General features: G+C 42.9%; 1 protein-coding gene across 8 annotated transcripts in view; it reads right to left on the bottom strand.

Moving 5' to 3' along the window:
- Positions 1-24,307, bottom strand: part of Mamo (zinc finger protein 628-like) — a 63,636-nt gene that overhangs the window by 15,940 nt on the left and 23,389 nt on the right. The window contains exon 4 of one of the 8 annotated variants that reach the window (XM_071717504.1): positions 157-22,997. The exons of the other annotated variants lie outside the window; for them this stretch is intronic. Within the exon in view, the coding sequence (XP_071573605.1) occupies positions 22,404-22,997 (594 nt within the window). The 3' untranslated portion in view covers positions 157-22,403. Of the gene's footprint in view, positions 1-156; positions 22,998-24,307 lie in introns of those variants that run through there. 8 annotated transcript variants of the gene reach the window in all.

Consider the following 24,307-nt stretch of genomic DNA (forward strand, 5'->3'; position numbering starts at 1 on the left):
CTTTGTATCGCGCGGACGCGGCTTATGATAGCGATAAACAATCCCTACGGCATAATATCGCTCTGGGTTTCACGCGAGATTGGATGCACGGGGATTGCGGGGATTGCGGTGCGCGACAGAGACAGGCAAGAACACACACATCGTACGCACGTGACGTATTGTTAACACAAACAGTTTGCAGCTTTTATTTCACAAATTGTTAATTTACAACTATGATATGCATTCGTTCGTCTAAGAACCGAAACAAACCAGTTTTTTTTTAATTTACTTCTTTTTTTACGCCAAGCCAAATCAGTTGATGGCTATCCGCTATGATCGGAACGTTCAGAACACGTTGTCGATGTTGATGGAGCTTTACGGACGAGAGTGGGCTTTTATTTTCCGGAGTGGGTTTTTCTTCGCGAGTTTCTAAGAGGTGTGATTTTGCCGATTTTTACGAAACTTGTCCGATTCTTGCCGACACACAGCTGAAATGTATACGTGTACACAAGCGTTCGCGCGTATTTGCACATGTGCGCCGTTAAATCGAGACTCAAGTCAGCTCGCAAAACTCAGGACGCATTCGCACATGGCTGTGATTTCATGGCTTTGATTAAAAATTCCGTGACATTCAATTTCGGATAATTTGAAATCAAAACCTGTCAACAATCCATCTGCCAAAACTTGCAGCACAGAACGAAACGTATCGGATGGACGGAAATGCTCTCGAATTATTCGCTCAGTCGCCTCCTTGGTCGCGTCCATCTTACACGTCTCCAGTGTCCCGGTAAACGCTTGTGCGAGTTGAGAACACGGCGACACTCAATTACAATGAGCTCGGGGGCACAACGCGATTTTTGACAATACATTTCCATGTCTGTTCCCCTCACGAGTCGTTCGCGATAGAGACAAGTGCGCATGATAGTGTTATTAGAATCTGTTTGTACCGTACAATTTTTACAACCCACGAATGCATCCTTCTGACTCAAAATAAATATTTTAAACTTAACTGTCCATAATCTCAGAAAGATAAAAAATTTTCACGACAATTAATTTTTCATTCTCACAAATAGTGAGGAGATAATTAAACATTATCTATTGCTAAAAATATATAAGAGAAAAATCGTAATTAAAGTAAATCATACAAAAATTATGTATTCAGTATAAATTACTCCAATTTTGTTCCGATTCTTTTGTTGCGTTTACACTCAATAATTTAATGAATGATATGGCAACGAGAACAAGAATATTCTGTTACAAATTGTGAGACGTAGACTCGGTCGTCGGTCGTTCGTTGCCTAATCACGTACGAAGTTGACACCACGTTGCTCCGCTATCGCCGAACGGCCCGTAGAAATAAACTAGAATATCCAAAAATGCGAGACGCATTGGTCGGTTGGTCGGTAGTTTTTTATTTCACCGCAGAACGAAGATCGCGCTTCGATAACTCACATACGTGTCCTATCGCAGCCCATAATATCTAAGATCAGCAAGGTCGCACTCGGGAGTTCCGAGTATCACGCGATATCGTACACGTACAAGGTGTTCGAAAAGCAGAGAAGAGCAAACAGTACAACCGGATTAAAAATATATTGACGTACTCGACAGTTGTAAAAAGTCGTGCGAGCGTCTTCAGTGAGAGCATTTTATCGATAAACAAATAAAATATATCAACTGCGTGTAGAGATATGAATTTACTAATGTGATGACGTTGACGACAAAAAATATTTAGTTCGCAATATCGCAATGCTGAAATATTTTTTGCATCAACTATTCTCTTTCTTCGTGCATATTCCTTGGTACGTAATATAAAAAAATTTCAACAAACACGATCGTTTAGTGTACACGATGAAAAATTAATTTATTCAGTCCGAGATAAAGTTGCAAATAAATATATTATATATTTTATGTATTGATATGCGATTGCGTTTTTATTTTCGGTGCGCTGTTTTTTCTCTTTTCTTCCCGAATTTTAAGTTGATGGCTTGATAAGTTGATAATTTTGTGAAGCTCGATTCTCATTATCGTAAGAACTCGAGATCTCTAAAGTGCGACCAAGAAAATCTCGAAACAAGTGATTGAGGTATTAAATGTTTGATTGCGTCGCCTTTGTGACAGAAAATTGAAGATACTTTCGGACTTTTTAATTAAATACGCCTTTTTTTTCCCGCAAATGCGATTAAAAAACATCCAATGATACTGTCGCGCATAAGCATCGAGGGCGTTTAACGTTCTAAAAACTTTATTTTATTCTGAGCTATGACAAGCGCGAGTTATATTGCTCTTAATTTTCCGCGACAACTCGGTGCATCGGAATATCGAGTGCACATTGTCGAATGCATCGCGGAGAGATCGTAACGGCACCATTGGCGTTTGCGTTCCGTTTACAGCTCTCCCGTATCCGTTCTCGCAAAGTCCGATAATCGAATTACTAACGCCGCGAGATAGTTTCAAGAGTCTCGTCGCAAACAAACATTTTCTCGTCGGCGCTCAAATTCTGTCTCTCGCTCGCTCGAAGAACAACGTTCGCTTTTTTTTGCTGACAAACTATGTGTACACTACACATTTCCCTCTGTCTTTCAACTTCCTCTCTCTCTCTCTCTCTCTTTTACACACTCATACACACACACATTCTTTCTCTCTTTTATCTTTTTCTTTTTGTCTCTCTTTCTCTCCCTCTAATATTCGATAATCAAGCGAATGGGCGTGGGTGCTTGGTGTCGAGATGTGCTAAAGTGGAATGGCATATGGGCATTCGATTTCTTAAAAGGTCCGGTTACATGTTGTTACGCTTTAACAGCACGTTATTAAATCCTGGAAAAGCAAAATCTAAGACTCTGGTTGGCACAAAACGAAACGAGTAGTGGTTGCCGCGGGTACCGGCCGCGTCGCGTCGCGTCGCATCGCGTCGTAACGGACGGACGGACGGACGGGCGGACGGATGCCGCAACGAGTCGTTACAAGTATGAAAAATATTCCGGTAACCATTAACACCGTTTAAAAAAGTTATTGCATCTGGGTAACCTATGTTGTATAGGTACACGTTTCTCTTTTATCGTATATTGTACAAATATTGTTGTAAGTCGGTAGTACAAACGTTACTGTAGAAAACATAACAATTCGTAGGTTTCGTATGTCTTTCGTATCGTTATGGAAAGCTTAAGTGTTATACAATCTGTTAGTACTATATGCGAGATTTTCGATCTACAGGGTGACTCCGAAAATATTGAACACTGCGTTGTCTCTGCGTGTGTATGTGTGTATGTATACGTGTAAGATGTGTGTTACGTGTTCATATGCGATCTCTCTCTTTTCCTCTTTTCTATTCTCTGCATCTGTTGATTACCGGGGGAATCAAAAATCGGGGAATTCCATGGAAAATTCGATCCCGTTGTAACCGAGCCTCGGACAGACGCGGCATTGCTTTCGTCGGCACTTCAGGAAAACGCTACGACGTTTAATTGTAGCATTGGAAGATGAAAAAAAGAGTACTTGCTTCATAATGTAGAAAAATTTACAAACTTGCGGATAATTTATATTTCATGCGGTCCCCTTCGTACCGTGTTTCCTTTCGCGACGCGTGTTTCTTTCGTAAACTGTTAACGCGCGCGAAATGCACGTTCGCAGAAGAAAGTGACGCGCAAATGCATTCGTGGATCTCGGGCTATGTGCTTACTAAGTATCGCGATTATACAATGTTGCCCCGTGGAAACAATGACGGAAACGGATGCGTCTTGGGCGCGAAATATGCAGCGGGTGCACAATACGACCGACGTCCGACAATGCTGATAATTCTCGGTACCCTTAGCCTTCGTTATTATCTTTCGACGCCTGGCATTTAGTCGACGACGGTATGTCTCGAAAACTCCGCGCGAAAATGTCGCGCTTCCAAAATATCTCAAAAAGTCAAGGCGTCTCAGATATTTTCGCGAATTACATTTTAAATATACATATTTTTCCTCGAGTATATGACGCTAAATTTACCTCGAAAGTGTTACGCTTCGCGCGTAAAATATATATATATCACATTTATATGTTGCGCGAGAGTTGAGCGCGTTTCGCGTATCTCTCGCATTGATATCCTACTCTCGCAATCCTTTCTGATACACGATCGTGGCCTTCGACTGCATTTCGGGCGAGAGATAACAAATTGTTTTGCGAAACGTTTTCGCACACGGGCGCGCGGGATGAAAGATACCACGCGTACAGGTGAGATATACGGATACCCCCGCGCATCCGCACATCCGCGCGCAAAGTATATACGCACGTATACGCGGTGCGGTAAATCGGTATTCATCAAACGCGGTTATCGAGCGTCGGCGAGAGCGTCGGCGAGCTGCACGCCCCGTAAGATATGACGTGTCGGGCGTACAACTTTTTTCTACACTTTTTTTTTACATGTACACGGTGTACTTTGAAAAGCTCGGCCAGAGGGAGAAAGAGCGGCTTGACAAGGCTGAGCGTTGTGATCGGGAGCAGGGGAGGGGGAGGGGGAGGAGAGGGAATGCGAACGGGAGGAAAAACGCGGGGGTAGCGACAGAGACGAGAAAGAGAGAGAGAGAGAGAGAAAGAGAGAGGCCGTGATCCTGCCGCGTCGACCTTATTGGCGGAATTCCCGCGGAAGAGATCCCATTAATAACGGAGCGACAAGCAGGCACGTACCCGCGGCCCGTCGCAGGGAGGGACGCGGGGTGAGATGCACGTGCTTCACGAGTATACACTGCTGCATCTCGCTGACGCGCGTTGCATACACACGCGTCTCTCTGTCTCTGTCCCGTAGATGTGGAATACACGTGCGCGCGGATGTGAACCCGACAGCGGTGGCGACGACGGCGACTGCGACGACGACGACGACGACGACGACGACGATGACGACGCGAGCGAAGCTGCCTGTCCTTTCACGTTACGAAAGAAAAATTGCAAGTTTCGCAAAAAATACAATCGCGATATAAACCGATTTGATTCGTGCTATCGATGTGCTGCGCAACGCCCAAAGCATCGACGATTACCTCGAGCGTTAAAACGTGGCATTAAACCTGTCGTACTTTTTCTCTCTCTGTTTTTAACATAATAATGATAATCATCTGATAATGCTCATTTAATCGCTTCTCCGTTCAGCTTAAATCGTCCATTGCGATTATCGTCAACAGTATAATCAACAGTACTACCGACGTTTAAAGTACTGATAATAGCGTTAATCATAGTAATCTTTTAACGCGATGAGCTAATTTTTATTCGTCTTTTTTTTATCAGCAAGTGATACTCGAGATTCAGTTATTTCTTCCTCCGTCTACTTTAAAGAATCTAACTGTGTGACCGCCGTGCAATCAATACTATCAATATTCGCGATATTGATAGTAACATTAATCATAATTTTTTAAAAGAGCGATAAACCAATCCAAGAAATATAAATTTATCCATTTAATTGAACAGTTTCTGTATATATACAATTTGTATAAAAATAAATTTCATTACTTATTTGCAATTCTAAAACATAATTCGACTTACAAATCCGTCTAACTTTTTCCTAATATCAATACCTTTTCTCAGTTTCTCATTATCGAATTATTACCGATTCTCAATGTATCGTTAATTTAAATCAAGATTACTTCGGCAAGAAACGTATCTCTATATGTGTCAAAGTGTACCCCTTTCTGGGATCCTATCATTCTATACGAAAGTCTTCCGATCGCTCTTTGGCGGTACAGACTTTTAGGGCAGACACGACGCGTTCGTCGCTGATATCTGAAAATCGGATACCGGCGTCGGCAATCGTAGCGCAAGCACATAGCGATACGGACGCGCTACGGGAACGTGTAACCGGGTGACCTGATCCCGCAAACTCGCGAAACGCGCGCCCCGTGCGATGCCCCTAACTGGGCTAGTAGTAACAGACGGTGCTCGCGGTAGGAGTCAGACGCGACTCGGCGCGGCGCAGCGTCGGCGGCGGCAACGACGGCGGCAGCAATAGTCGATCGCGTTTGTCGTCGATGTGTGTGTATGCGTGTGTATGTGTGTGTACGGATCGTGGAGGCAGTAGTAGGCGTAGGCTTAGCGTTCTCTGATCGGGCGCTCGCACACCTGCCTGCGCGACCCGCGCACACACGTGCACGCGCGTACGTAGAAGATGCACGACGGCGTAGATGCAGGGCGCGCGTGTGTGCGTATCCTGTAGGTGCGTCGCGTGTTGGTGCCGCACGCGTAGGCGTGCCTACCTACGCTCGGAATCGCGCAGGTAGGCGTGACTTGGGGCGGCGCCAGGTGAATACACCCCTGACCTATGCTTTCTTCCCTCTCGTTCCCTTCGCTCTCACCCTCGTTCCTTATAATTCCTTCTCTTTCTTTCTCTCTCTCTTTCTCGCTCTCTCACGCTCTCGTTCTCTTCTCCTATCTCTCTTTTTCTCTCTCGCTCTCGGTCACGTGTCTCCGAATTTATATCGGCTACTGATTTCTTTGTCCACGCGCGTATGTCTCGACCAACTCGCGAAGGGTCGATCGTCGTAACCGTTGGTAACTCCAGAGAGGCATTTCTTCCTTCCCTCCTCCCCCCCGTCCCTCTTAACCCTTTTACTCTTTCTTCCTCCGTTTCTCTCTTTCCCTTCCTCTTACACTACCGTTTTCGAGGGTGTGCGCGCACGTGCGTGTGCAGGCGTGTACTCCAGACAAGCCGGAGGATATATCTCCGCCTGATATCTCCATTACCCTCCATCCTACTTCTACCGCACCCCACCCGCCTCCTCGCACCCTCGACGTGACTAAGAGACGCACTTCGACACGCGCGTGCATCCCGCGAAGTTTTCGCTAACGTAATTTCACGAGACTCACGGAATCTTCCCATCGCGCGATTTCTTCCCGCGATTTTGTGCCGCGACGCGACGTTTCGCCAAGCCTACCGAGATCCACAAACGCTCTTTGATCGCAGAGATTTTCCTTTTTTTTATTTCAATCCGAAAACGAACGCGACGAAAGAGGTAAACACGCAGAGTTACATAAAGGTATTATGGTTAGTGCGAAGGGATTTCGTTTTTCCATACGTTTCTATTTTGGATAAAGTTATGGATCCGAGTCTTCTAAAAAAAGGTAAAACCTTTTTTTTTTTATTGAAGCCGGATAGTAAAGCAAGAGTTACTTTTATGTACGCGAGTATGTTTTCAATTTTTTTTTTCACAACTATGATAATCCTTTTATATCAATTTAATACTTTGGTTGTCGTTCTTTTCCGCTGTCGTACTTTTACGAATATCACATTGAACCACCTTTCGGGCTCGGTCAGTCCGCGAGGGTCGATTACATTCTTTTATTGATTTCGCATTTAGAGTGAAAAAAGAAAAAAAGAGTACGGTCGCCAAGATTGAATATGAAAGAACATGAAACTGTAATGTCACCGAAATATAATCTCAGTTCTATCCCGATGAGAAAGTATAGAGCGGCGTAAATTGGAAAAGAAATAAAAAATTGTCCAAACATCGTCTCTCGTCGTTAAATTTGCAAGATGATTCTGTATTGCTCTCACCACGACCGGAAGAACGGCATGTTTCGTATGCAGATATATAACAGGCTATTTCGGAATTGTCGAAAAGTATTTCACAGAGGCAAATATTTCAGGGTCTTCCAAATTTGTTCAATTTTTGATCGAACGATAACGTTGATTTTGCGTAGTTGCTGGCATTGCTATGTGGATTTAGCGAAATGTTATTCTAGAAAATAATATCTCCAAGATTTCGATGAACCGAATACTTGCTGTTTCGCTGCTTGGATATAATTTTTACGTTACGCGTTTCGCGTTATTCCAGCGTGAATGATATTCGCGAGGATTCTACACGTAGGCAAATTTTCGTCGAAAACGCGATTGTTCTACCCAAAACGACGAGTCGTGGGATAAAAATGGCGAAAAAGCAACGTTGCCTAATGCCGGCCTATGGGTATGCGATGCGACTTTCGAAAATCGTACAAAACATGGATCACAGTAAAATAAGAGAGCACTCGTGCCCAATGTACAAACAATAAAGTATATATATATATATATATATTATATAATCCTACCTATAATATATAAGAACTTTATCAACATGTGTTCTCATCGCGCTAGGTTTTTTTTCCTCTGCCTAATTTTTTATCATAATGTCAATAATTATGATTAGGTGTCCCCGTAGTAATAATGCCTATGCATCTTTACATAATAAACTTTGTCTTAATCTCTAAATACTCATTGCCTATAGTTAATTTCAGTTTAGATTAATTCCTATTCACATATTTGTCTCTATATGCTGGTGTATACAATAACTCTATGTATATATCTATATCACTAATCATATTCAATATATGTATATAATATATCATAGAATATATAATATTTCTATGCGTGTTCATGTATATTTACAGTGTTCAGTTATTTTCTCACATTTTCTCACTCATTCTTGCTCGCTCGGTTTCTCATTCTCTCTGTCCGACCTTTGTATATTACATTCACCCCTCCCCTTTCTCTTTTACAATATATATATATATATATTTATATATTATATTATGTACTAAACTATTAAAATACTAGTATAAATATCTCTTGACATATAATATATATTTTTTTCATATATATGTATTCATTTGTTTATTCATTTATTTATTTATATATGTATAGTGTAGAGTGATCGCGGCGGAGACGCAGAAACGAATGGATATTACAGTTGAAAACGATGTACTTACATAGCGTCGATTACATGCGTTTCGACGTCTCCGCAAAGTTACCCCTCCCCTCTCCTCTTTCTCCTTCACTTCTTTTTACATTTATTGCTATTGGATTCATTGCGTAATAGGTTCTCTCGTGTGTGTAAACTGATATATTCGATTTCATTATAATCGCCTAAGTTTTTCTTTTTCCCCTCCTTATACTTGCTCAACGGCGCGGCGGTCTATAGAAGAGAAGATGTTGAGCGAAGCGAATCGTCGAAATTAGCCGCTCGCGAGCTAACGTGATCGCGCCATTTCACGCTTCTCCGATCGTGGACAAAGTGCGCGGCAGTTTTGAGTTTGCTTAGGTAAAATTAATCGCGGTATTAATTAGAGAGTAAGGACCCTACAAAAGCGAGGGAACACGTGCGAAGCACCGGACAATCCGCGGTATGCCTTTTGTGCGATCAAGCGTGTACCTTGGAAAATTTGTGTGAGGCTTAAATTATATCAGTCCGAATAACGGTACTTCCCTCCGCGCGTTTCTACAACGCGCCGTCGTCGTTGGAATGCCAATTTTCGAATTTTCCAAATTCACAAAAATGCGTGTAATAATATTTCCTCTCTGTACATTCGAGGGAACACCGCGATCAAATATTATCATTTACAATTACTTCATCGGATCAGCGGCAAATTTTATAAAAAAAATGTTATATAACAAGCTCTCCTCAGTAATTAACAGCGAATGTTTTTTACCTAGTAAAATTTTATTTAAATTTGCGATCGAAATGCCAATAGAGTGGAATCGTACAGATAAATCGCGACAGCTTTTGTTTTGCGATACTGTGGCAATATATGATATCTGTATTCCTTCTCCCAATTCGGTCAGTCTCTTAGTACGCGTTAAATGCAAGATTAAAACGTTGTGCCAATTTTTCTCTCGGCCATCGCGCATTTCTTTTGTCGTTCGATCACTTAATCTTCTCTTCCATGAGCAACTACTGCAACGAGCTATTTGCCGCACGCCGTCGCTTATAGATCGGATATCAGTTACGTTAATCTTAATATTTATTACTATTGTTCTGTCTCGCGCACTTCTCTCCCCATTTTAACAGCAATAATTATCGCCCCGGGTCAAGGGTTGAGGGCAAAATGTGTTTTATAATCTTAGGAGTACATCACTTGTTCACGTGCAGTTGCATGTTTCCTTCTCCGTTTGTTTCTTGCCAATCGATATCTTTAATATATATTCGTATAATTTTTAGGTTCACCAAAATTGATCGCGATTAACAAAAATTCCGCTGAGAAGTTGCTCGGTACTCGATATAATTAGATGAGTAAATATTGAGTGAAATTAGAGCGACGGCTTTCGCCGGAAATAGTTAATAAATTTGCACTTATACGTACAAATTTATTACGGTGTTTCGTCGATATAACCCGATAAACTCCGAGCGCTGAGCGTTTGCCTTTCGCATCGGATACTCGAACATCCGGCTAGCGAGATTAATCGATAATTTCAATTTTACGCGTTAAGCATAAGCTCTCATCCCCTGACCTGGTTTCAGGTTCGTGCAGACTGCCCGCTTGTTGTCGCCGTGTGGGTGCATTCGCGTAACAATACAGTCGTTCGAAACATATAAAGGAAGGCATCAACGAGTATGAGCGACTGCTTCTATATGTACAAAAGCGATTAACGTCTCTCTTTCTCTCCTTCTCCCTCTATATAGGTATATGTCTGCCTAAAAACGCGCGCGGTGATAGGAGGATCGTCTGTCAGAACTTTTGCGGGAACCCCGGCGGGGGAGGGCCGGTAAGGTCGAATAAAAAATATCAGTTCGAAAAATCGCGAATCTGCGTCGGCGAATGCGTTAACGTCTATTCCTGAGATTCAACGAATAAAGAGCGCTGAGTGCCGTGTCGCGGGACCCGTATCCGTCAAGTGTCACGCCTCGTGATTCGAGAGGCATTTACCCGCCCCGGGCAGGCCGCGGATCAATTGCGCGAATACGGCGCGCCGCGCGGTTAATTAGCGGCGCGCGGATCTGCGTTTTCGCGCGCGCATCACGATAGCCTACGTGATCGAGTATTTTGGTGGATGGTTCACCGTCGTTGATGCACCTTGATATGAAGTAGAAACTGATATGCGAATGTTATTCGTTCACGCACACCGTAAATCCGTCGTACCGTTAAACGCACGAGAGCACGTGCACATAACTGTCGCGAAGGGACAGCACGAACCTTCTGCACATAGGTGAACTCGCTTTGGGCCGGTTGTCTCCAACGCTCCTCACTCCGAGGACGCTATCCTCAACTCAATCTCGAGACACGCGGACGTGTCGCGATTAACGCGTTCGCGAGAAACCAAGATAACGAGTGACAACAGCGGGAGAACGGATTCGCAAGAGAACGAGGTGTAATTTGTTGATATTATTATTATTACATCATTGAAACGATTCTGCACGCGGGAGAAAATGTTGCTCGATTTTAATGCGATACCTTTGATTTCGAATAATCGAACGTAACCGCGCGTAATGCGTATTGGAGACCCACCGGCTTATGCATTGTCCTACAGGGCGGAACACGTACGCGCGCGCGCGCGCGCGCACACACATACGTTGCGCTGACGTGCCTGCCAATAATATGCGTGTGTGTAGTAAGGCTATCTCGCCTACGTGTAATCGTAAATCTATATGCTGCTGCTCGCCTATGCCTTGCGATAAAATACTATACGTAGGTATGCTTATGCCACTTATTGTGTGTGCTTCCTCCCATTTTCAACTCGTTAATCGTTAATGCCTACTTATGTTACAATCGATCGAGTGCGCTGGCGGCCTCACCGATGTCGATTTACGTCCTCCCCTTTTCTCTCACGATAGCCCGAGCGCGATCGAATTCTCGTTTTGCGTGACCTTTTCTTTTTCTTTTTTTTTCGTCCGTCGCGTTCGGTCCCGATGACTCCGATAATCATGCGGCTCGCACCTGCGCGAAAGTCGCTTGTCGGTGCAATTATGAATATCGTGGAAAATAATTCACATACATATACATTACACACATTTACTCGATAACGCGTGTTGAGAAACTTGCGCGCCGATGGCGAATAAGTACGCGACGTAAGTTTTCGGATATTCTTCGCGACGTTTTGAACGTGCGTAACATTTCGCGGCCCGTGTTAACAAAATATAATTCAACAGTAGATATTACGCACGTTGTATCCGCGATATATGCGAATTTTGTGCACGACTCACGTCGAGCGTTTAAATAATCGTCAAAAAATACGTAGAGATGTTCAACCAAGACGAAAATATTAAAAAATGGATTATTATATATATGAGTAAAAGAAACTTAATAACAGCCATATTATAATATGATTAGCGGTGTTTAAGAGTGGAAGTAGAGCCGGATACTCATCAATAATATGTCAATGCGCACGCAAGGCATATATATAAAAGGGAGGGGTGTATATATATATATATATATATATATATATATCAATAACTAAACTATTTCAATATGTACATGAGGAAAAGAAAATAAAAAATATTGCGAACGGAAGTTTGTATTTGAGAAAATAGGTATCCATATATTTTAATTAATATATGCTTAAAAGAGAGTAAATGTAATAATATATACTGAATAGTCAATAATATTAATAATTAATAATAATAATAATAATAATAATAATAATAATAATAATTAATAATAATGTGTATATGTTAGAATAACAAAATAAATCTTACATAACTTAAGTATACTGCGTAAGGATGATGATAAAAATTAATGGTACAATTAAAAGAGAAACAAAGCACCGTCATCACATCGGGGCGGCGTTCGAATTCGGAGCAAATTCGCGTGCCCCTAAGGAACTTTAGTCCGGAAACAATATAGCGACACGTGGATCCGTATGTGTATAAGTACCTAAATAATTATTGTACATCTGACGTTCCTTTTTTTGCTCCCCGTTATTTTCTTACACGCGCCTCGCCATTCGTATCCTCGCGGGGCGTTCACGCATTATGCAAATCTGCTGCTGAAAGTGGCATGCACGCACGCACACACACGCACACACACACACACACACACACACACACACACACACACACACACACACACACGCATCCATGCACGCTGCTTCCAATCATAATGATAGTAACCCTAATATCTTGTACTTTGTTAAAGTGCTTGCCAATTACACGTTGTGTATCCGTAAATGTATTTATATATGTATATATATATATAGATGTATGTGTGTATATGTATATATATATATATATATTTATGTATGTATATATTATATAAAATTAACGAACGATAATATTGTATACACGCATACACGCTCGGAACAACCTCGACAGGATTACTTAACTCTTTGTAACTCTTTTAATACTGTCAATGTTTTCTACTAAATGAGAAGATAAAGTAATCCCGGACCTCGCGGGAAATCGATCGAAACTATCGACAGCTTCTAAAATAGAAACGAGCATTTTATTACTTCTACATTCGTGCGTTAGCGTCCGCTTATAGCGGCTATAGGTCTTCACACTCGATTATTGCTCGTGCGTCCTCTATCTTTTACTGCTAATCGTATTTGGACCGCTATCATTTCGTCCGTTATGCAACGGAGAACGATCCCGGTGAACTCTCTATACATGCTATCGATGCAAATAAATAAATATTATGCGTAAGCAATATTATGCAAAATGTCAAAACATATATGTCGATACAATGGTTATTATCGCGGGTGTTCTGGCTTTTGAAATCTTTTAAAGAATTTCGCCAAGTCGTTCGTTTAAGCTCTTCATTAAAATCTACTGTACGATATATCAAATATATTCTTATAATAATGAGATTCCATTTTTTTTTTAAATTAATATATGCGTTTTTTTTAATTCTAAAAATAATTTTGAGATTCATTAATGCGCACGAGTAGAATTAATATGCACCATTGTCCATGAATCCTATGACAAAGATTCTTGATTATCTGTCACGCGAGACATATCCCCGGAAGTGCAATAAAATGGATAATATATAATTTTCCTGCTAATTAAGTTAAGTTATTAAGTTAATTTATACGATGAATAGCCTTTATTCCTATAGACGATGCAATTTTACGCTTTGCTATGAGATTTCCGAACGATAGTGCACTTGTCCCCACGCGCAGCTTCGTGCTCCAGATACGAGTAGCAAGAAAGGAGAGAGCTAACGCGAAAATGCGAGGGACGTGAAGAACGAACTAAAAAAAGAATGATTCCCGACGTGGAAATGAATCCGCAAAGTTCGCGCATCGATCCGCACGCCTATTTCTGATACGTCGCATTCGTCACGTCGCGCGTCGCGCCTAACGCGTCCGACGACGCCGAAAGAGAGAGGGCGAGAAAGTCCACTTGTCGGTAAGCTGCCTTCCTTGCGCAGGAACTCTAACTAGGAATTAATCTATTACTCGATATGTGTGTATTGCATCATGACACCATCTGGCAAGAGGATAAATTGCGCTTCATATTTACAGGCGCGTCTCCGCGTCTCTAGGTCGCGCATCGCGCCGCCTCTACTCGCGAGATATGCGAGACGCAAGAACGTAACTACACGGAACCCGAGATATTATAATTAGACGACGAATAGTTCGAAGTCGGAAACGCGATTCTAGATATCCACTCACACTTTGTGCATCCATCTGTGCCATTCTCTTTCCTGTAATATTCTCATTAACTCGATAGCAGCAACATGATTTACAATGAGTATAAATTCGCGTTTTGTAATGGAGCTCTCTTCCCGTTAAATAAAAATAGTTACAGATATCATAAGAATTTCGAATAACATTTACTAATTTTTTTTTAACTACCTTGAAACATTGTATGCAAAAAGTCAACGATCAGAAAAGATTTTTATCAATCTGTATGTTTGTTCTGTGATGAAAGATTTCGAATTTGAGCGGCACGGACATGAGAAACTGGATATATGACACATTAAACATATAAACATCAGTACATAGGTACGGCCATTCAGGATTACACTCGTCCTGTTACGTTCCTACGTCTGTGACTCTACCAGCAGACTTTTCGCCAAACATACTGACGCGCGTCGCGCGGGATTAGCGCGAGAACTTAAGTATTACGCTCTATGTGTATATGAACGAAAAATCTCACAACGCATGCGGACGGAAGTAGGTACGGTGGAAACGCAATCGGTCGGTCGGGTTCCACGGATTACGGTTCGAGAGATATTACGCACAAGACTGGCCTGCATCAAGTTTTGGATATCTTGAAAAATTGCCTTCGTCATAGTCACGCTCTACATGGCGCGTTACAACGGTTATTACGATATTACACGTTCTAGTACAAGTACGAAGCTAAATCTAGACTATGTACAGTTGAATTAGAACGGGTTTTTAGGAACTTCAGAACAGAAACTCAAAAGCTACTACGAAACTAAGTTAGGATCCTCGACGACGGCGCGGCGGGGATGGGAGACCTGCGAAGATGTAATATTTTTTTCTAGGATCTCCAAAAGCCGGAGTCGGAGCTGTCCCTCTAATTTCCGGTTCACCATGTTCCCGTTGATAATAAATTAAGGATAAATTAGAAGCATTTCCTACGTAAAATATATGCGATATAGGAGCTTCGTGCGATCTTAAACGATACATTCAGTATTTTTGGCCAAAGTCGCTCTTAAACGGAACAAAAGCCTAAGTGTGTACGTATGTGTATGTGTATGTATGTGTTACATGACGAATACTTATACAACATATACATAAAAATTCTCCCTATGTACAATACAGTCCGACGTACAATAATATCCGAGGCACGTGCATTTTCTCGCGAGGACTCGCGGCAAAGAGATGAGATCGAATAGAAAATTGCAATCGGAAGGAAGCAGGAAGGAGGGCGAGAGGGATAGAGGTTAACAAAATATATAAAGCCGATTTAACTAAAGATTTTCTTTGACACGTTACGAACCTTTCACCGCCGCAAATAATTAATTGTGATCGATATGAACTAGAACAGATGCACCAGTGATTGACCTGTCATAGAAATATCGTTATATAATTTAATTATATATTTAATCTGTCCTAAATTATAGGAATGTCATTTCGCTGCATTATCGTATCGTTCATAATTGTGTCGTTTTTTTTTTAGAAAGAATAAATTTAGATTATTCTATATAACTACAGAGACGAGAGAGGATATAGTGGTCATCCACCGGCGCATCAGCATCTATATATCTAACTGCATCTATATATAAAATATCTATGATCGTGAGGCACGAAGTGCCTCGGAGCGAATTTCACGGAGTGAAAGAGGATTCCTTTGAAATAGGAGAGCCTTAAAGCGACATAGCCGCTAGGAAACTAAACGTCAACTCGTATTTGCTCTCCTTTCTTCTCTCTCTCTCTCTCTTGCGTATACACGAGCCGTTGGATGGCTTAAAACCTAGGTTAATTGGAACTTTGCTAACTGATTGTACCCTACGCCAGCGGTGCACGTCGTGCCGCTCATTAATTCTCCTCTCGATTGCACTTTAACGGACGAAATCGCCCGTATCCTGCGTTCTGCGTTCGCGGCGCGAATAATTGCGACTCCGCGCTTCCGCGACGCGTATCGTTGCGTAAACGGGACGACCCCGGAATTCGGCGAGCGACGTAAAACCGCGGACGAGTCTCTTGAAGAAATCTCACTACGCGAGTTAACGAAAATGGGCGAGGCGACGATTCCAGTCCTACGACGATTTTATCTTACACGAAGTATACGATGAACGAAACAATGCCAATGTCACGACGTTGAACGTTGCTCGCGAAGTAGGTCCGAATTTCCGCTGACCGTCTCTACCGAATTTCGCGAATGCCGGAGCCACGCGCAGTGTATCAACGATTTCGTATAACGCGAGATGCGAAGAACATAGGTATCTATGGCAAGCACCGTTTCCTACATCGAAAGATGTGAAAACTTGACTTTTGTGTGTCTAATTGTTTGTCTAATTCCGGATAATACGGAAAATGAGGATGCGAGTAGAAAATCCGAAACGTTTGAGCATCACTGTCCAATTTATCTGTCGTGACACGCGCGCACAAAACACACGCGTTTACGTGTTCGTAAACGATGCGATAACGCACGACGGTCGCGTCGGCGCGCGTTATATACTCCTTCGCGTTCATTGTATTTTTACGATTGCAAGGTTACGCCCGCGGAATCCTCCGATTAGCATTTAGCATTTTCCTTGCACGACCGATTCGACCGGACTCCGAGCGGATAACAGACGCGACGCAAAAAGAATCGTCGACGATAACGACGGTGTTTGCGGAAAAACCTCCTCGTGGCTGTTTACCACGATCGAGACGATAAAAAAGTGCGTAACTTCGCGCGATTACGCGGAAAATTAACGCGACTAAGCGCATTCGAACGCGAAAGATTGCGACCGAGTCGCGAGACCGAGCCGCGATATAAATGTCAAGTGACTCTGTGATTCATATTTTATCTTTACTCATCTTTTCTTTTCGCGATATTATGTCCCCGCCGCGATTATACGCAAATCGGCGACGAATTAATATTTTCAACAATATTGTTACTGACGACTGTCGAAATGGAGCACATAGAAGATGAAAAAGGAACGTAAATGAGCGTGGGAGGTAAAAATAACCTCTGGTGGGCAACACGAATTGTGTGTGGATGTAAATATACTTTTAAACCCAACATATCGACTAACATTTCCTTCATTTCTGCCGCACAATCCTCCTTGCTAAATAAAATCTCGACATGATTGTTTTGCATAATGATTAGAATAATTCTGATTCCCGTAATTCTCTTTATCTATCGTCAGCGATTGCGTGAAATACGTGAGAGATTCCCATTCTGTTTGGCCAGATTCAATTTACGTTGCGAAATATGACTTTTTTTTCATTTCTCACATGATCTTTTTTGCTAAATAAAATCTTGACGTACTTGTTTTGCATAATGCAAAAATTCATTGATTAGAATAATTCCAATTTCCGTTGTTCTTTTTATCTATCGGTCAGCGGTAAAAAATGCGCAAGAGATTCCCATTCCGTTTGGTCAGATTCAATTTATGTTGTGAAATACGACTAACTGAATAAGGTAATGAATGAATATGTGAATGCAGAATGATGTCCAGACACGAAGAATTCGCGAATCGCGCGATAGAAATGGTCGCCGTGTTCGAGTCTCAAATATATAGAGTTACGAGCTTATGGAGAGAGAGAGCGCGCGCGCTCGCCATGTTTAATTCGCGATATCATTATTTTAATACCGCGAGCGGACGGACGGATAGACGCGTCGCCGTCTGTTGTGTAATGCCGTGTGTTGCGCGAGGATTTAATTAATCGTATTCCGGAATTTACAACCCGCTGACAGCATTTTTGATACGGTATTTGGAAACTTTATGATCCATTTGCCAAACGCCAACTCTAATCAGGCTCGTTCAGAATCGCGGCGCAGGGACTTTCATTTCAATGTACCCTCTCCGGTTGCCAGTCATTAACGGCACCGTCACTCGTAAATATTAATTAAAATCCCGTTTTCAGAGGAATGCCGATTTGCCGGACGAATATTCTAATTAAAGCTACGCGCTCTCGAGACCGGCGGGACTCGTATATCGCTGGTGAATGAAACTCTCATCCTTCTGTCCGTCGAAACAAATTAATTCGCGCAATACTTTAAATGCTATATCTTTTTGTTTACACGGGTGCAAAATAAATCACGCTTGTGTTCGATTTCGAATAAATAATCAAAGATTTATATTTTGTACAACAGAGTAAAATTTCTACTTAAAAAATACGGAAGTATTTTATCTTGAATACACTTCCGTTCGCGTCTACGTCTCCCAAGGGTATATCGTGCTCGCGCGTTCGAAGGACTTAAATAAAGCAAGCGCAGATCCGAAGGTGAAATACGCGTTTTCATTGAGGCAAAATCAATTTTTAATAACTCGGAATCGGACGGCCGAGTGTTAACGTGTATTAACGTGTATTAAGTTTAACGCCGCTCGAGAGATCACAATTAAATCACACGCGTGAAAAACCCGCTTCCTCGAATCGAAAGTTGCAACGTCGAAAGACCAGAGCATCTTATATATCTCCGAGATTAAAAACTAAGACAGCGATGGAATGTAAAACGATAAGTGACAAGTGCATTGCGCGCTAATAGAATAGCCGATGCAGTCGCGAAATATCACAGAAATCGCCGAGATCGTGATCACCACTGGAGACGTAAACGCGACGATTTCGAAATCAAGAGAAAAGCGATTGATATTCGTGACAGGACGCGCGATTTTTATCGCGCGTCCAAATAAAAACAATTCGTATAGTCATCACAGCTTTGAATAAAAGTCATTTCGCTACCGATTGCGCACTGCGCGTCGCATTTGCCGATCCTAGATATTGAAGACGAGTTAAATGTGTATGCCCAGCGTACGCTGCTAAAACGTGCGATATTAAATTAGGAACATGTGCTATAATAATTTTAGATTCTCATGTGTCCTCCAATGATTAAAAATAATATCCAATAAGATATGAAAAATATTAAAAATATCCAATATTAAAAATAATATTCAACTAAAAAATAGTTTTGGCTGAAATTTAAAGTCATTTAAAATTATTTCACCATCAAAATAGCCCGGCGCAAAATTTATTTCGAAAACAACCCTTCTCACATGTGGCGCAGGGCGCGGATTGAGATAACACTTTTCCGAGGTGTACGCGTCAGTTTTTTTTTTTACGCGTCTATCGGAGATGACGGTTCGCATTCTAGGATCAACCGTTAAGAGATTATCTACTCGCGGCGATTCGAAGGAGAGCGAAATCGGCTCGCGCGCGTATGTCGGCCGTCGATGCCTCCCTATTCCCCGCAAGGCGATTTCTTCGGTGCCGTTCCGCAGGCCTCCGCGCACGGAATGCGATGAATATTTCAGAGATCGATCGATTTCGAGCGACTCCGCTCGCTCGGCGGGAGGGGAAAGGGAAGGCCCTTGCAAGGAGGACGACGGAAAGTAAGTGGCTGCTAAATATACAATGCGCTCATCGAATCGGTTAAAAGGAAGAGCCCGAGGAAAAGAGCCTCGTTGCGCGCTCGCCTACAATCGCATGCAATCGCTCCCGGCCATGATAATATGTTTACCGTTTTCGAGGATCCGCGAAGACGCGGGCTGTTTTTCGTTCCGCGTACACTCGCGTGTCACGCCGAATTAAATTACCTCGCGAGAGACGGAGGGGCGGGAAAAATCAATGGGAATTACGTTCGTACCTTCGCCTTCGAGGAATCGAACCCGCCGGCTGCCGTCGACAATGGTCGTCCCGTTCGTTTTCCGAAAAAAAAGCCGTCGGTCTGCTCGCACAGGCCACTTGCGTGCGCGCTAATTACCTTACCTTACCTAGTAGGAAAACAAAAGTATATATCTCGAATACTGGTTCTCGTATCACTCGGACGTTGGGGGGGTCGCTGTGCATAACGCGGACAATAACGCAGGATATAAGATAACAGGCGTGAGAGGTAATAATCGCGAGCGATGATTAAATAATTTTTCCACCTTTTTTGATGAAAAGTTTTTTGATCTCTATCATAATTTTTTATTATTTTAAATTATGTGATTGAAAAAAAATGTACAGAATTTCGACGAATTAATAGTTTAAACATTCCTGTCCTGATTAGCGAGATATTTCTCATTAAAAGCTGACAAATTACAAAATTTGGTTTAATGCTCTAACAGAAATGTTTAAAGGAGAAACACGCCTGCTACCAAACATCCTGTATTATATCGATCTCTATCGTGGAGGTTTGCGGAGTATACGATATCGTATTCAATTCGCTCACGTTTAACTTCGATATTCGGTATACCTTCGCATCGCGAAGATGAAATCCACGTGAGATCTTCTCATACTTTTTCCGAGATCACGCCCATCCGGGTGTCTCCCCGTTCGAGGGGGTTAAAGGGGCTATAAATAAATAAAAACGAGCTTGCGAGTGGAACGAAAGGTGGACGTCGTCCGGAGATCGAATCTCAACGCGATTTGATTATCTAACTAGCTTACTTAAGGACATAAGTAACGTTAAATAAGAATTAAATTACGAATAAAAAAAAAGAAGTAACGTAATAGTGTGTCGCGTAGTCAGGTATTGCACTGTCTCAATGGCCATCGCGTAGTCGCATACTCGTCGCGATTCTCGATCTTCAAGCGGAAAACGTTGCACTGGAAACGATGTCCGAGAGGCCCCGCGGAAATCGCGCTCGATTTCTTTCCGAATCTCGTTGCCACGAGACGAGTCTGCGCACAAACTCGCGAAAGAAACGCACGACGGAGAGTGCGTTTCGCGGGCTGTGAACGAAAGAATTTTCGACACACATGCGGGACGAGGATTCGATCGGCGTTCTCATTGCGTTGCACAACGCCGTTTTACGTCGTTCGCGTATCGGACGTGTCCATGATCAAACCATCGATTCGCGACGATCGGACCGCAAAAATTAAGTGATGTCATCTTGGAGAAAAATGAGGAACAAACGTTAATCGAAGAGGCCACTAATGCCAGCGCACTCGTAATAAATTATCTTTTTCTCTCTCTCGCTCTTTTTCACTTTCTCACTCTCTCTGTCACTTTTTCCTATTATGAATTTTATAAACCGCGTGTCCACTGAATTGCACCGCGTAGAATTTCACTAAGTGGACGTTTCCTGTCTTTCCCGCCCACCCTCCCCCCCCGACTTCCGGTCGTGTCCTTATCATCGGCGCGCGCGCGCGCGCATTCTATTTCCAACCCCCCGTGTCAACTGTATAAAATATTCTCAATCATATCAACAACAGTCGCATCGTACATCGTACAACGTCAGTACATTATTACAATAGTTTATAGTTAATCGTAATCAATATAATATTCACAGCATTTTATCAAAATCTCTTAAAAGCACCAACCGTGGCGGCTCAAATTTTCCCCTCTCGCCCCCTCCCCGTTTACCCTTCTCGTTCCGTGTCGCTTTGCCCGTTTTTCTCACCTTTTCTCACCTTTTCTTTAACTAACCCCCATGTCGCTCGTATATGTACGTATGTGTGTATGTGTGTGTGAGGGTGTGTAAGTGTTTGTATGTGTATATATGTATATATATACCTTTAATAATTTACCGATATATATATACGTATAATTTATCTATATATAATATATATATATCTATATATATATATATATATATTTATATATGTATATAATAAGCTAAACGTTTCGTCTTAAAGCACTGATTAAACGAGGGAGCTCGTTATTAACGTGTCCCTCCCCCTGAACACGCGTTTACCAACCATCCTAACCAAAATCACAGGACTAACTAGAAACACCGCCGGCTTCTTGCCCCGTCGCTCGATTATTGGAACCGTTGACGCGGGGAGTCGCGCGTCGCGACGCTCGCGATCAGCAGATGGACGAGAGGAGATGGGTGGTCTTGCTGGAGAATTTGGGGGGAACGTGCGGGGTAGGACTGGTGGGAGTAGGGCAGAATGTGCGGATGCGGGGCGATGTCGAAGGGAGGCGTCGCGGCAACGGCGGCGACGGCGGCGGCACCGGAAGCGGGGACGGTACCAACGTTGTCGTCGCTAGTCCGTTCGCGCGATCGGCGACGACGACAACGTGGATACCACGTGGATTAGCGGAGCGTCCCCTACGGTGATCGTCGTCATCATCGTTGTCGTCGTCGTCGTCGTCGTCATTGATGACGGTGGCGGCATAGCGGCGGCGGCGGTGGCGGCGGCGGTCTTTGCTGCTGAGGCTAAGGCGAACTCAATGATGCGGCGGTGGCGGCGGCGGAGCCTCTTCCTCGGAGGGGTCCACGGGGCTCGGGGACAGGAACTTGCGCACATACTTCGGATAATGTGTCTTTTCGTGGGCCTTGAGTATCGTCGACCTCGAGAAGGTCTTGCCGCATAGCGTACACCGGAATGGCCGTTCGCCGGTGTGCACGCGACAGTGGTCCTTCATATGATGGCGCAGTTTGAACGCCTTACCGCAGAATTCGCACTTGAACGGCCGGTCGCCGGTGTGCGCCGGTAGGTGGGCGATCAGCGAGCCGACGTCCGGGAAGGACTTGCCGCAGAACTTGCAGAGGACGACGCCGGAGGTCGGGTCCGAGTGGGCCGCGAGCTCGAAGTCCATCGGCTCAATCGTACCCGCGGTGGGGTAGTGGGCCTCCGGCGGCAGGTGCATGCCGGGCTCGAGGCCCAGCTGAGCCTGCAGCTGCAGATGGGCCGCCTGCTCGCGGTACTTGAGCGACTCGAGGCTGTGCGAGAGGATGTGCCGCGTCAGCTTGCTCTGGTGGAGGAACGAGGCACCGCAGTACATGCACGCAAACACCCGCTCATCCACACCCATCAACTCCTGCAACCAAACAAACAAGAACATCAACTTCTTGTCTTCCCTCCGGCGCTCTGTACCCCCGCGGGAAAGACTCATCTCCGACTCTCTCTCTTTCTGAATCTCTTTCTCTCTCTCTTTCTCTCTCTCTCTCTCTCTTTCTCTCTCTCTCTCTCTTCTTTCTTTCTTTACTTTAATCTACTTCGAGTTACTGCTCTATTTTTTTTCTGGATTCTTTGGCCTAGTCCCGTAAATATCTTGTGATGGTACGTTAATATTAATTGTACTAACTATACTACCATGTTTTTTGCAATAACGCGTGACAAAACCGTTCCGGCTACTACTTGATCTGCAGGATACACAGATGCACACATATATTACATATATGTATATATGTCTATTATGTAGATTATGTATGTACATATATATATATATAAATATATATATGTAATATATATATATATATATATATATATAAATACACACCGCAACGCGTTTGTTTCAGAAACGGACAAACGCCACGGCTACCTTGAACGGACAAGAAAAAAAAGATATCCTTCGTATCGTGCTCCCTTTTTCGCTTTCTCTCTCCCTTTGACGACTAATTCTTTCTAATGCATCTAAGTTTTCGGTAAAAAAAAAAGAAATAAAGAAAGTACAGGCAAGCTCGTTCTCTTGACACTACTATAAGCACGTGTTGCGACTAAAGAGGTCCTCTCTCGCTCTCTCGCTCTCTCTCTCTTTTTCTCTCTCCCTCTCTCTCTCTCTCTCTCTCTCTCTCTCTCTCTCTCTCTCTCTCTCTCTCTCTCTCTCTCTCTCTCTCTCTCTCTCTCTCTCTCTCTCTCTCTCTCTCTCTCTCTCTTTCTTTCCTTCAGTGTCTAATTCATAAATTCCATTCATTCGGAGGAGAAAGTGTCTCCGGCGTGGCGAGAAACTAACGCTTCTCGGTAGCACACAAGACGGTATTCACAAGAAGTTGACGCTCATTTTTGTTTGGCGCGCCGCGCACCCCAGGCACATGTATGACAAACTATTCGAGTGTGTTACGATGTATAAATATATATATGTATACAGGGTGTCCTCGAGCTATCGCCATTCCTTCTACATATGAATTTTTTGACCAATTCGAAAATATAAATAGAAATAATAATCATAAACAGATGAGTCATATTAATTATTCGTGTAATTGTATTGTAAATAAAAACGAAGAATTTTGAGATAAAGTAAGTTTCAGAAAATAAGTAGCGAGAGATGATTTACTAATTAATTTTAAATGAACTTTGCTAGAATTTTACTGTGAGGCTAACTTACAGAGATATTTAACACTAGATGTA

Source organism: Temnothorax nylanderi, unplaced genomic scaffold (genome assembly GCF_030848795.1).
Source record: "Temnothorax nylanderi isolate EJ_2023f unplaced genomic scaffold, tnyl_v1.0 TNYL_tig0214_pilon, whole genome shotgun sequence".
Classification (NCBI taxonomy): Eukaryota; Metazoa; Arthropoda; class Insecta; order Hymenoptera; family Formicidae; genus Temnothorax; species Temnothorax nylanderi.